Below are 15,052 nucleotides of genomic sequence, written 5' to 3'. Positions count from 1 at the left end.
TGTTCTGTGCAACAGCCTTGCACAGATCAGCCCCGAACCTCCTCCTCTTAGGTTCCCTGGTGGCGCTTCTGGCTCCTCCTCTTCTTTTTGTGTCACCATAGGAAGCACACCTGCAGGCTTAAAGTGATTGTAAAGTCTTTTTTTTCAATAAAAATAAACATGTTGTTATACATACTTGCTTTGTGCAGTTGGTTTTGCACAGAGCAGGCTGGATCCTCCTCTTCTCGGGTTCCTTCTTCGGCTCTCCTGGCCCCTCCCCCCGTTTGAGTGCCCCCACAGCATGCAGCTTGCTGTGGGGGCACCCAAGCCGTGTCACAGCTCTGTGTATCTATTCAGACACTGATCTGCGGTTTGTCCCCCCCCCCCCCACCTCCTCATTGGCTAACTGATTTTGATCGACCGAAGCAGAAGCCAATGGCGCCGCTGCTGTGTCTTACCCAATAAGGGGAGTCCCAGAAGGCTGAGACAGTCGTGGACCTCGCTGGAATGAGAAGTGTCTCAAGTAAGCATTGGGATAGCATAGAATGCATGAAGATAAAAAACCTTCTGACTTTACAATCCCTTTATTCTGACCCAATGCTGACTTTGTCTATACACACATACAGTGCAGTTCAGCCCCCGACCCTGCTCCCTCAATATAAAACTTGACAATGGCTCCTGCTGTCATTCTGCTCTGTGAGAAGAGAGACTCTGCTCTCAGGCACAGGGCTGGATCAGGATCAGGCTCAGGTAGGTATAAGGGGGGGCTGGAGGGAGATCCAGCAGCACAGAAGGGTTTTATACCTTTTATGCATTAAAGTAAAAATCCTTAACCACTTAAAACAACCGCCTGCTGCAGTTTAACTGCGTCAGGTTGGCGCTCTTCCGCAAAACAACGTACCTGCACATCGCTTTGCGGGACCTCTAGCCCAGTGGTCCTCAACTCCGGTCCTCAGGGCACACGAACAGGCCAGATTTTAAGTATTACCTTGGGGAGATGCAGACTAGAGTACTGCAATCACTGAGCAGCAAATGATATCACCTGGGATGTATTTCAGTTATCTTGCAAACCTGGCCTGTTAGTTGGCCCTGTAGGCCAGGGTTGAGGACCACTGCTCTAGCCCATTCGCCACAGAGGAAGCCGATCAGCAGGTCCGGGGGCCGCGATTGCTTCTCGTGGAGGCAGAACGGCGATCTGCCATTGTAAACGTGGCAGACCGCTGTTTTCTATCAGATATGAACAACAGGGATCCTCCTATTTAGGAACACAGGTCTCTTTGTTCATGCAGAAAGCCCATCCCCCGCACAGTTAGAAAGCACCTCCTAGGGAAACATTTACCCCTTTGATTGCCCCTAGACCCCTTCCCTGCCAGTGTCTATAGTACAGTAATAGTGCATATTTTTAGCACTGATTACTGTAGTAATGTCACTGGTCCCCCCCAAAAGTGTCAAAAATGTCAGTTAGGGGTCCGATCTGTCCGCCGCAATGTCGCAGTCCGGCTAAAAATCGCTGATCGCCCCCATTACTAGTAAAAAATAAATAAATAGAAATTACATAAATCTTTCCCGTAGTTTGTAGACGCGATAACTTTTGTGCAAACCAATCAATATACACTTATTGGGATTTTTTTTTACCAAGAATATGTAGCAGAATACAAATTGGCCTAAAATGATGAAAACATTTAGATTTTTAAAAAAAAATTATTGGGAATGTTATATAGCAAAAAGTAAAAAAATATATATTTTTTTTTTTTTCTTTCTTTTTTCTTTTTTTTACAGAATTGTCGCTCTTTTTGTTTATAGCATAAAAAACAAAAATCGCAGAGGTGATCAAATACCACCAAAAGAAAGCTCGATTTGTGGGGAAAAAAAAGACATCAATTTTATTTAGGTACAGCGTCGCACGACCGCGCAGTTGTCAGTTAAAATAACGTGTTGGCATATCGCAAAAAATGGCCTGGTCATTAAGGGCGTAAAACCTTCCGGTCCACAAGTGGTTAAACCTTCAGAACGACTAACTATAGGACTAAGCTGTTGGATATTTGAATACTGTTAGGCACTCGCAGGAGCTTGAAGGCAGTGTGTGAAGTTAAAAATTGTAATAAAAAGAAAGCGCTGTGAATAACTAGAATTCATTTTTGGGAATTGAGGTATTATAGTTTTTAACAGCGCTGTCTTTTTATTATAAGCCGTTTGTTTGTTTTTTTTGGGGGGGGGGGGGATTACTCGAGCAGGATAGGACCGCAGCAGGATAGAAATTATTTTTTATGTTTTATTTATTCACTGAGACTTTTAGGAATTATTTTACATGAAATACTGTGGTGAAGTTCCATTCCCTTTGTTAGTGTGTGAAATTAGACCGTTGACAGGCAGATACCAAGTAACTTTTAATCTCTGACTGAGGAGCCAAAAAAGTAAAGCTATACAGTGGGGCTGGGCTCCTTTTTGGCCTTGTATTCCTATAAGGGGTTGTAAAGTCAGAAGATTTTTTATCTTAATGCATTAAGATAAATCTCTATGCATTAAGATGAAAAAAGCCTTCCGTGTGCAGCAGCCCCCCCCTAATACTTACCTGAGCCCCATCTCTATCAAGCGATGTCCGCGAAGTGCCTCAGCCATCCATGATGCTCTCTCCTGATTGGCTGAGGCATAATTGGCTCCTGCTGCTATCAAACTCAGTCGTTCGCTGATCAAGAGAGAGTGGGCAGGGCAGAACGGCAACTCTGTGTCTGAACACACGGAGCTGCAGCTCAGCTCAGGTGCCCTCATAGCAAAAAAAGACGCCCCTGACGACGTCAATCGTGTGACGAAACGCGTTGGGTGGGACCAGGCGTGACATCACCACACTCTTCCATCCGGTCTTTCTTACTGCTTATGCTGCAGCTCGTTCTCTTGGAAGCGCCACATGCGGTTACTATTAGGGTGTTTGTGAGTGCACTCTCTTTTTTAAATAAACCTATAGTCCTATATTGGATTACGCTATGACTCCTTTCTTATCTATATATACCGGAACCTTTATGCTCCTTGGATATTCGGCTGATTGAGCACTATTGATGTCCCCACATGCTTTGGATACCTACCTTGTTCAGCATTTTTGGCTTTTCCATTGATTTGGAGGCCATTCCCTTCAGTGTTTAGTGTTGGTGTCTACATTTATTGAAGATTTGGGAGGATCATCCTTTCACGCATGCTGGGTCTGTTGGTGCGTCTCTTCCTTTTTTTTTTTTTTTGGATTTTTACACATTTTTGGACTTCTTTTCTTAAATTTTTGTCACTTGTAAACATTTTTGTTTGAACAATTTGTAGACTTTTTATGGTATAAATTTGATCATTTTGCACATTATGATTATATACTATTCACTATTTTATTTGTCACTTGTGAATTTATATGAATTTTTTCATTTTTATCTGTGAGCCCTGCACTTTTTTGTTTTATAAAAAGCAATTACAGCTTCCAACTGCATAGAGCTCACTAAAGCGAATATACAGCCCCACCTAATGGCTGAAAACAGAAATGACAGAGCCAATAGAGCATTATTATTGCACACTCCAAAGTCAGATAGTAATAACAAGCATTGAGTAACCAACAGCATTTTACCCCAATATCCTATCCATAATCGGGTTTACTGGGGCAAAGCCTTGTACATAAAGCTAACTTCACCAAAACATCCCAAATTTAGCGGGGCATTCACAGTGGTGGTAAATAACCTTTTCATATCTTAAAGCGTTTGTATCCTCATAAACAAAAAAAAAAAAAAAAACAATCCCTGCAGGACAAAGGCATAATGAGCTAGTATGCATCGCTTACTAGCTCATTATGAAATACTTGCCTTAGAACGAAGCCCCGACACGGTTATCTGGACAACGCTGAGGACGCTGTCATGTTCCCTCGACATCTCATCCTGGTTCTGCGGCTCTGGCGCTGTGAGTAGCCGGAGCCACGATGACGTCACTCCCGCGCATGCACGCGGGAGTTTCACTTGCCGGCAAGGAGCTCTGAAGGTCCCCCGCTGACGTCAGCGGCTGCATGCAGGTTGAATATCTCCTAAACCGTGCAGGTTTAGGAGATATGAATTGTACCTACAGGTAAGCAGCCTTATAGGCTTACCTGTAGGTAAAAGTCAAATAGCGGAGTATACTACCGGTTTAAAGTAGTACCTATATGGTCTATCCATTTCTTAAAGTGGAGTTGCAGCCTTGGGGGGGAATTGAAAGTCAGCAGCTACAAATACTGTAGCTGCTGACTTTTAATATAATTTAATATAAGGACATTTGCATGTCCAGGGAGCCTGCAATGTTGGCACCCGAAGCAAAACCATCCATCGGCTCTGGGTGCAGGCACCGGCATACTTACTAAGGGAAACAGGAAGTGAAGCCTTGCGGCTTTATAGCCTGTTTCCTACAGTGCATGCGTGATTCGCGCTGCGCTTTTTGAATGGTCCCGCTGTCTTCTGGGACCTCTGCGTGTCTCCCAGGAAGCAGAGGAGGGGAGGAGGAGGGGCCACAAATGACATAGGTCGCCACGGCGCCCATAGGTGGAAGTGGGAGCAGGTACCTGTTTTTGACAGGTATCCCCCCCCCCCCCCCCCGAAAGGGGCCAAATGTGGGACGAGAGGGGGGGAGAAGGCAGTAAAGCTGAGCTTCCATATCTGGGTGGAACTCCGCTTTAAAAGATAGAGGGACAATGTTTTTCCAGTGGAGGAGAAAAATTTTGAAACCAGGCTCTGGAAAGAGCTTCCTTAGTAAAGACGTCTAGGATAATATCACCAAAAACTCCCAGAAGACAGCGCCTGGGGTCAGAAGGGTTGTCTGTTTGGAATACTCAATTGACGGTTGGAAGAACAGACGTCCAGTATCTGTGTAACTTGGGACATCTCCACAGCATGTGGATGAGATCTCATGATCTTTGCTACACTTTGGACAATATGATTGTGACAAAAGCCCCATTTTAAACAATTTCACTGGGGTATAATGAACTCGCAATAAAAGGTAAAATTGCGATAAACGCTGAGAAGTTTTAAGAGAAATAGCCTGCACTGCTTCAAGCGCATTTTCCCACTGTTCACTGGACAAGTCTCCCTCATCAGACTCCCACAGATCCATGGCCTTACAGGAGTAGGCCTCCAAATAGATATTCAGTAGGGATGCAGAACAATTACAAATAGGGCCCTCCTGTATTTCACTGTGCTGCGGCAGCCCAAAAATAGGTGTTGGGGAAAGAGAAAAGTCAGAGGGCAGATTTTGTGCATGTTCTGCGTGGGGCAGCTGCAAATAGTAAAAACACATGGATTGTGGTAGACTGTACAAAGTCTGCAATGAAGAAAAGGATAGCAATTTACCAGCTCTAAAGATATGCTTCATGTGTGATACCATAAGCACCCCATTTAGCAGCATAAGTGTGTTTCGCCAGTTCCGGGTAAGTGGTATTATTCCAAATACGGCTACATTTTGTAAACCCTTACCCCCAGATTGCATTAACCTATATGTGGGGAAAATATGGTTGGATTTAGGACACACATTTTTGTTCTACCATTTTCACTCTCTGCAATGAATAATAATAGCATAGAGCCATAGAGCAGTGATGGCAAACCTTTTTGAGCCTGAGTGCCCAAACTGTGACACAAAACCAACTTGTTTTTTTCAAAGTGCCAACACTGCAATTAATAACAGCCACAGATTGGCCTTTCACCAATCCCAGGGACCCAGCAACACTTCCTCCGAACAGATGTCCACTCACTCTTGGTTGCCCATGGCAAGGCCGCAACTGACACTGCAGGGGGGATATCCTCACAGCCTCTCTGTCCCCTGGGTCACAGTGGGCTGCTCCAGTCTTTCCCACGATCTCTCTCCCCATAGTCTTCCAGGACTACATGTCCCATGGTGCGCTTGTCAACCTCCTCATTGGTGCTTGGCTACAGCCAAGGGGGAGGCAGAAGGAATCGGAGTGGGCGACGATCTCTGCAAGCGCAGCTCTGTCCCTGTTCAGTGCTGCATGACAGAAGGGGGGCGAGCGGGAAAACACTGACAGTCCACACACGCTTCTCCCCTTGTCACAATGCCGCTGCCGAGGGGGGGAGAGGATTAGAGAGCCAAGGCATCAGCGGTGGCAGCTTCCCAGTATAGCTGGCGTGCCATAGGTTCGTCATCACTGGCATAGAGTGATAAAAAAAAAGTAAAGGGCTTCAAAAGAATGTTCTGTGGTGCATTGCAGCGCTTCGCAACTTATAAATGCATGCCCTTGTATGCATGCCATGGAGTGAACAAGCTTTTTAACCCTTTGATGGCCACTTCTGTACATCTTACGGCAGTGGCAGCAGGGGTTTTGTTCATTCCACAAGCCTACTGTTGGCTTTCTAATGAAAGCGACCGACCAGATGGAGGTTCAGCTTCCCAATCACTTTCTGAGACCCCCCAGAGTGTGCACCCCCCATGCTTCCTAGGCTCTGCAGTTTAACCTGCAGACTGGGGACCTGCATGGTGGGTATCGCTGTGTGGAGGGGATGGGGACCCTTGAACATCCATTTGCTGATCTCTAGCTAGAATGAACCTGGAAGTGACATGTAAAACATCACAATTTCTGTTCTCGCTTTCCCTGACCCTTGTAGCCAGGGATGCATGATCTGCGCTCCGTTAGCTTCAGTAGAAGATAGGTGAGATTTTTTTTGTCCCCTATGTGATATAGGGGGGCTCTACATATGAAACCATCGCTTGCAATACACGTTCTATATCACCGCGCATGTCTGAGCCCTAATTCACGGTAAACTCTAAACTAATGACCTTTAGGCTTCTTTCACACGGGCGTTCCGTATGTCCGTATAGCACCCCATCCGTTTGTGGATGATATACGGACATAATGCATGTCAATGGGATTGCGGATGTCAGCGGATGACCATCCGCTGACATCCGATTTGCGTCCTTTCAGTTCTGTTCCGTTTTTTGGAATGGAACAGAACCCTATTTTTTTTCCTTTTAAAAAAACAGGACGCAAAATCGGATGTCAGCGGTGTCATCCGCTGACATCCGCAAACCCATAGACATACATTATGTCCATATATCATCCGCAAACGGATGGGATGATATGCGGACATACGGACCGGATGACACAAGTGTCATCCGTGTCCGAAAAAAAAAAAAAAAAGTGCCGGAGCGGACCAAAATACGGTCCGCCCCGTGTGAAAGGAGCCTTAGGCTGCTCAGTAAAATACCCTCCTTTGCTGCTGTAGTTTTGTCCCTCCCAGTTGACGATATCTATAAACAAGACTAAAATGTCACTTACTTTTATTAAGGCTCTTATATTTTTATTGCACCCTTTTGGGGCGGGGTGGTTAAATGAACCTGCCGTATTTTCAATTAAAAGAGAAAAAGATGGGAGCTAGAGGTTTCGCTTTTTATAATCTGCAGACGAGCGCTCTGATTTTTCTGCCACCGTTCCATTGGAGGGCTGAGAAAGACAGCATAGCGGCAAGGTTGCAAAATGTGATCTATTTGGCTTTTGGAAGGATAGAACATAAAACATTATTGTGTTTTCGTTACCATCATTTCAGAAGGCATATAATTTTATTACGATATAATGAGCTCGCTGCCTCTGTCTCGGTAATGGAATGATAAATTGGACTTCAAAAAGAATATTCTGAGGTTCCATTAACGTCTTTTGCCAATCAAGGTTTATGGGCTCGTGTCCTCGGGGGTAGAATTTTATTTTATTTTGTTATATGTTTTAATCAGGAAGGCAGCACTGAACTTTTTTTTTTTTTTCTTTTTTGATTTGAATAAATTAAGAAGACATATGGGCTGATATATGTTTGGGTAAGAAAAAGTGTTTATGTTGCCCACAGATACAAATCCGATCCTATGTAAGGTTTTTTTTCCTTGTAGCTTTTTGTGTGAAAATCTTTTTGGGGTATTTATTTATTACTGGTACTTGTATAGCGCCATCAATTTATGCAGCACTTTACATAGTGTAGCACCCTCCTAGGTAGGTGCTAGAGCAGGGGTGGGGAACCTTTTTTCTGCCAAGGGCCATTTGGGTATTTATAAAATCATTCGGGGGCCGTACAAAATTTTCACCTTAAAAAATAGCCTGTTATATTTGGTCAAACATTTAATTATCTCACCCCTAATGTGATGGCTGCAACTGCTTCTCTTTGGTGAGGTGTGTGATGTTAGCTGGTATTGATGATGTTGCTACTCGCAACAGGTTTTCCAGGTATGCATCGGTCAGTCTGGAGTGCAGTCGACTTTTTTGTGGTGGTAAGTTTTGAAAAGAACTGCTGGTGGGTACTGCTGGTGGGTATAGCTGGCTGGTACTGCTGGTGGGTACAGCTGGCTGGTACTGCTGTGGGTACTGCTGGCTCAGGCTGGTACTGCTGGCTTGTACTGTGCTGTGAGTACTGCTGGCTGGTACTGCTGTGGTACTGCTGGCTGGTACTGCTGGCTCAAGCTGATACTGCTGTGGGTACTGCTGGCTGGTACTGCTCTGGGTACTGCTGGCTCAGGCTGGTACTGCTGACTCAGGCTGGTACTGTGCTGTGGGTACTGCTGGCTCAGGCTGGTACTGATGGCTGGTAGTGTGCTGTGGGTACTGCTGGCTGGTACTACTGGCTCGGGCGGGTACTGCTGTGGGTACTGCTGGCTCAGGCTGGTACTGCTGGCTGGTACTATGCTGTAGGTACTGCTGGCTGGTACTGTTGTAGGTACTGCTGTGGGTACTGCTGGCTCTGGCTAGTACTGCTGGTTCTGCTGTGGGTACTGCTGGTTCTGGCTGATACTGCTGTGTGTACTGCTGGTTCTGGCTGGTACTGCTGTGAGTACTGCTGGCTCTGGCTGGTACTGCTGGTTCTGGCTGGTACTGCTGGCTCTGGCTGGAAGAGGTGATGTTTCCTGTATTGGTTCAGGCGGAGTGCATTTGATATCACTCCACCTGTGACTCACTCACTGTCATAACGGAGCAGGAACTATACAGGAAGCATCGGCTCCATTCTGACAGATCAGCTGAGAGACAGACTCAGCTGCATGGGGGGCCGGACCAGATGACTTCGGGGGCCGCATACGGCCCCCAAACTGTAGGTTTCCCACCCCTGTGCTAGAGAGTGAGTATAGTTTTTGGCTCTGTCTGCCTATCAGAGGAGCAGCAGGTAAATTCTATATTGCTCTGTGAGTTAGGTCTGCTCAATGTTCTCAGTGTGTGATTAATGTGGTCTGAGGGAGTGTCCCCACTGGTCTAATGGGGAGGTACATTGTACAGTGGAGGAAACCTAACCAATGGGCACACAGGCTTTGATACAGCCCCAGGGATTGGCACAGACTGCGGTCTTGGTGCATTGTAAGGTGTGGTATAAAAAGCCAGGGGCAGATGGGCTCAGAGTCTTTGGCTGGTGAGCAGAGTCCCGGAAGGAGGGTGGCGGCTGCCTCCTCTTCTGCAGTAGTTGGTGTATGGTCGCAGGCAGTTAGCCTGGTGAGCCAGAAGTGTGGAGCTTAACCTAGAGGTCCAGGAGAGCTGACCGAAGGAGTTGAGGCACTGGAGAACCTGGAAAGCAGCATCATGAGTACAGAGGATCATGCCTAAGGGCCTGACCAGGAAAGGGGCCACTCCGGAGTAGAGTAGTCAGTGGACGGGTGTCAGCTAATGGATAGAAAGGGGGTACTAGGAGAGTGCCCTGAAGAGAAGTACTAAGGAGCATCACTTCAGATTCATCTTGTGGCAGGATGAAGCTGCGGTCTTGCCGTATTCTCAGATGGAAGTCCACAACATTGTGAATAGTTCAAGTGTCGGAGTATTACACTCATCCCTTCTCCCATCCCCATATTAAAGAAAACCACAAAAACAACAACCCCTAGACTGTTCATTGACTGAGCAGGGAAAGTAAAGTGTCAAGATTCTGCATGCAGTTGCTATGGGTAACCCAGGGGAACCTTAAAGTGTGAAAATCCAGCAGCCCTCAAGGGGGCAGTGCTACAGTATATTATACATTCACAGAAGTCCCTGCCCTCAAGGAGCTTACAATCTAAGGTAACTAACTCACATACATATACACACACATACTAGGGCCAATGTAGATAGGAGCCAATTACCTACCAGCATGTCTTTGGATTGTAGGCGCAAACTGGAGTACCCCGACACAGGGGTTGATTCATGCTATGCTTCTCCAAAATGGCCATGAGTGGAATATTACAAGCAGTCTGGCAGTACAGCTCAGCTCTGCTTTATGCCTGCACAGTCTGTTACACTTCTTTGGAGCCTTCTGGTGGCTTCAAGTGGTAAATATTAACTATTCACATTTAATAATTCCTATTTAACCATATAAAAATCACCCAGTATTTTTGTTTTATATCAATAATCCATGTGATTATGTGTTTTACTTATTTTATTTAAAGGGTAATTCCACTTTCTTGGGGAAAAAAATAGCAAAAAGAAAAATTCTAGAATGTACAATTGCAACACATGTCATATTGTAATTTTATGTTATTAAAGGAAAAGTGCAGCCAAAGCTCATTTGGCTGTACTTCTCCTGTTGATCACAGGAGTGCAGATCCTTTTGCACTCCTGTGACCCAATTTCAGCAGACAACGGGCTGAAGCTGTCTGTTGACATCACATAGCAGGTCCAGGGTGGGGCAAGACCGTGACAATGAAGTCAAGATCTGCCCACATTCCTGGACCGTCAGCCTCTCAGCGAGTGGCTAAGAGGCTGACCTGAACGCTGCCGCCCCCTCCACTGCCCAGCGCTCTAGTAATATACACTGACGCTGTACTAATGACACTGGCTGGTAAGGGGTAATATCTGGAGCAATCAAAATGTTAAATGTCTGCCAAACAAAAACCGTCACTTTGCCGCTGTTTACATACACAAAGCTCTCTCCTGTCACTCGCTCCGACAATCAGTAGGTCCCAGTAATAAATCATTGTCCTGGAACTGCTGCCAGTCATGTGTTAGAGCCAGTGACAGCACAGCCGGGCGCGCGTGCCCTCTACCCGGAAATGCAGAATCACACATATAAGTATATATATATAATATAATATATATATATATATATATATATATATATATATATATGTATGTATGTGTGTGATTTTGCATAGCTGGCCCGCTTAAAGGACACTATGGTCATAAAATATTTATCTAAATGTAAATATATCCCAAAAGATGACTTCAAGCTGTCCCCAATTGCAGGTACATATATGTAAAACATTAAAAATAGGTGTCTATACTGTTTAAAATCCAGTAATACACTGTCTCACGCTGCTCTGCATATGCTCAGTTGCTCTCTATTTTTAGGCACTGCCTAGTTTATAGAGGCCGATCTGCTGACAGCCTTCAAGCAGAAATAAACCCTCCTATCCTTTACAGCCAAGGAAGCTGCTTCTGTTTGATCTATAACTGCCATGGTGTTGCACATGTGATCGGTTATAACACCAGCCATTTGATGCTTTGACAATTTGGCTGAGGACAAAATCAAATGTGACAAATGCTAGCAATCCCAGCATTCCAGGAATGTAACGGGTTTTTGAAACAGTTAGCTCGATGGGTTTAATTTCCGCTTTATGATTTACTGCTGTTCAGGGGCTACGGGCTTCAGAAAAATGGCAGCCTCCAGCAAGAAGAAACAGGTGCATTACTGGAGGCAATTTACAGCACACACTTTTGGTAGTATTAATGTAGAATGTATGCACCTTGTTAAAGGATATTATTTTCTATCGAGTTGTTATGGGTTCCACTTTAGGAGACAGAAATCTATGGTCTGAAGACAGAATTTCATTGGTATTTAGTTATCAAAGCCTAAACAACCTAAAATCTTTAATTTTATTTTTTTAGTGAACTACCTGAGCGGGAAGAAGGGGAAGGAGAGGAAACGCCAACATTTAGCCACTGGGGGGCCCCGCGTGTGTAAGTAATACCTACGTATTGGCACATGTTGCTCTGCTCTTTCCTGCAGACCCTCACAATATTGTACACAACCTTTCCTGTACTTTATGGTCCACTTCTAGTGTTGAGATATGGAGAGAACCTCAAGTTTCCTTGGGCATTAGCATCGTCGGAGGGCAAACCATCATCAAACGCTTGAAGAACGGAGAGGAGCTAAAGGGTATTTTCATAAAGCAAGTCTTGGAGGACAGCCCTGCTGGGAGAACCAAAGCTTTAAAGACTGGAGATAAAATTCTAGAGGCAAGTGCAACACCTTGGGCTCTAAAAACTGGAACACTCTAAAGTGGACCTAGCATATATCTTTCATAAGTGCATGAATACTAGGTAATTAAGTGTAACATTTCCAGGCATTTGTTACCTCTTGCCTTCATTTGCTTTTTTTCTTGGCATCTTTATTTAGGCATTGTCCACATTCAACATTTAGTTCCTGAACTAACAGCTAAGCAAGGGCACAATTTAGTAAATCCCACTGCTGGTGCATTTCTTAGCAGTGTCCACAAATGTCTGACACAGGGCATGCAACCTTTTCTTTGTCACTTGCTACAAAGTTACAGTGTTGCAGTCTGATCACCCCTAAATGGAGGACAGTTGGGGGATTGGCAAAGAGTGGTGGAGGACACTAGATGGAAGCTAGTGAAGGATTGGCAGAGAGGGGTGGAGGACACTGAATGGAGGCCAGTGGGGGGATTTGCAGAGAGTGGTGAACACTATGCTAATCCTTCCACTGGCTTCCTTTTAGTGTCCTCCACTACTCTCTGCCAATCCCTCCACTGGCTTCCATTCAGTGTCCTCCACCCCTTTCTTGCCAATCCTTCCACTGGCTTCCATTTAGAGGGGTGGAGGACACTGAATGGAAGCCAGCCAATCCTTCCATTGGCTTAAATTTGGAGGGGTGGAGGACACTGAATGGAAGCCAGTGGAGGGATTGACGGAGAGGGGTAGAAGACACTTAATAGAAGCCAGTTGAGGGATTGGCAGAGAGTGGTGGACACTAAATGGAATCCAGTGGAAGAATTGGCAGAGAGGGGTGGAGGACACTGAATGGAGGCTAGTGGGGGATTGGCAGAGAGTGGTGAACACTAAGCCAATCCTTCCACTTGCATCCATTTAGTGTCCTCCACCACTCTCTGCCAATCCCCTCACTGGCCTCCAGTGTCCATTACCCCTCTCTGCCAATCCTTCCACTGGCTTCCATTCAGTGTCATCCACTTCTCTATGCCAATCCTTCCACTGGCTTCCATTTAGAGGGGTGGAGGACACTGAATGGAATCCAGCCAATCCTTACACTAGCTTCCATTTAGAGGAGTGGAGGACACTGAATAGAAGCCAGTAGAGGGATTGGCAGAGAGGGGTAGAGGAGACTTGATAGAGGCCAGTGGAGGGATTAGCAGAGCATGGTGGAGGACACTAAATGGAATTCAGTGGGAGGATTGGCAGAGAGGGGTGGAGGAAACTGAATGGAAGCCAGTGGAAGGATTAGAAGAGAGGGGTGGAGGAAACTGAATGGAAGCCAGTGGAAGGATTAGAAGAGAGGGGTGGAGGACGCTGAATGGAGGCCAGTGGAGGGATTGGCAGAGAGGGGTGGAGGACGCTGAATGGAGGCCAGTGGAGGGATTGGCAGAGAGTGGTGGAGGACACTAAATGGAGGCCAGTGGAGGGATTGGCAGAGAGTGGTGGAAGACACTAAATGGAAGGATTAGCAGAGATGGGGAGGGGGATGCTGAATGGAGGCCAATGGAGGGATTGGCAGAGAGTGGAGGAAGACGCTAAATGGAGGCCAATGGAGGGATTGGCAGAGAGGGGTGGAAGACACTGAATGGGGGCCAGTGAAAGGATTGGCAGAGAGGGGTAGAGGACACTGAATGGAAGCCAGTGGAGGGATTGGCAGAGAAGGGTAGGGGACACTGAATAGAAATCAATGGAGGGATGGACAGAGAGTGGTGAAACGAAGGAAATGCTTCTTCTTGACTGCAGCAGACTGATAGCATCATGTCAGTCTAGGTAAAGTCCCTGGACTGGATAGGTTTTTATTGATAGAAGGTGAAACTTTTTATTTAAACATATACCCTTAAGCTGGGTACACACTATAAGAAAATTGGGCGAACAATTTTCCGGTTTTTACCAATGTTCAACAGCAAGTCGGAACTGAGGATGGAAATAATGCACGAAAATTCTCGTACGACAAAAGCTTTTTTTTTTTTTTTTTTTTTTAAATCGTTGCTTGTTTCTGATTATGCCCAGTCTTTTCATATCTGATTTTTTTTTCAAAAACTGTACAAAAACAGTACACATTAACCTATTGCCGACCAGCCGCCATACTTATACCCGTGGAGACAGAACGGTGGTCTGCCGTTGTAAACACGGCAGACCGCTGTTCTGTCAGTAATGAACACAGGGATTTTGTGTTCCTCTTATTTAGGAGCCCATCCCCCACACAGTTAGAAAGCACCCCCTAGGGACACATTTAATCCTTTGATCGCCCCTAACCCCTTCCCTGCCTGTGTCATTAGTACAGGAACAGTACATATTTTTAGCACTGATTACTGTAGTAATGTCACTGGTCCCCCCCAAAAGTGTCAATAATGTAAATTAGGGGTCCGATCTGTCCGCCGCAATGTCGCAGTCCCGATAAAAATCGCTGATCGCCGCCATTACTAGTAAAAAAAAAATAAAAATGACATAAATCTTTCTCCTAGTTTGTAGACGCGATAACACTTGCGCAAACCAATCATTATACACTAATTGGGATTCTTTTTCAAAAATATACTAGCAGAATACAAATTGGCCTAAAATTATGAAAAATTGGATTTTAAAATTTTTCTTATTGGTAACATTGTATAGCAGAAAATAAAAAAATATTATTGAAATTTGTTTGACCAAAAACATGTAGCAGAAAACAAATTGGCCTAAAATGATGAAAAATTTTGATATTTAGATTTTTTTTTGGGGGAAATGTTATATAGCAGAATGGGAAAAATATACTGTATATATTTTTCAGAATTGTCGCTCTTTTTTTGTTTATAGCTCAAAAAAAAATCACACAGGTGATCAAATACCACCAAAAGAAAGCTCTATTTGTGGGGAAAAAAAGGACTTTGATTTAATTTGGGTACAGCGTCGCACAACCGCGCAATTGTCAGTTAAAATAAC

At 45.1% G+C, this 15,052-nt stretch overlaps 1 protein-coding gene across 4 annotated transcripts in view; it reads left to right on the top strand.

The window, feature by feature from the left end:
* Nucleotides 1–15,052, top strand: part of PATJ (PATJ crumbs cell polarity complex component) — a 483,060-nt gene that overhangs the window by 205,333 nt on the left and 262,675 nt on the right. For all 4 annotated transcript variants that reach the window (XM_082265149.1, XM_082265150.1, XM_082265148.1 and 1 more), the window contains 2 exons: nt 11,792–11,863; nt 11,965–12,142. In XM_082265149.1, the coding sequence (XP_082121275.1) occupies nt 11,792–11,863; nt 11,965–12,142 (250 nt within the window). The remainder of the gene's footprint in view (nt 1–11,791; nt 11,864–11,964; nt 12,143–15,052) is intronic.

The sequence above is a fragment of the Pelophylax lessonae genome (genome assembly GCF_965119305.1).
Source record: "Pelophylax lessonae genome assembly, chromosome: 8".
NCBI classification, from domain to species: Eukaryota; Metazoa; Chordata; class Amphibia; order Anura; family Ranidae; genus Pelophylax; species Pelophylax lessonae.
This window is presented reverse-complemented; position numbering and strand designations above follow the sequence as displayed.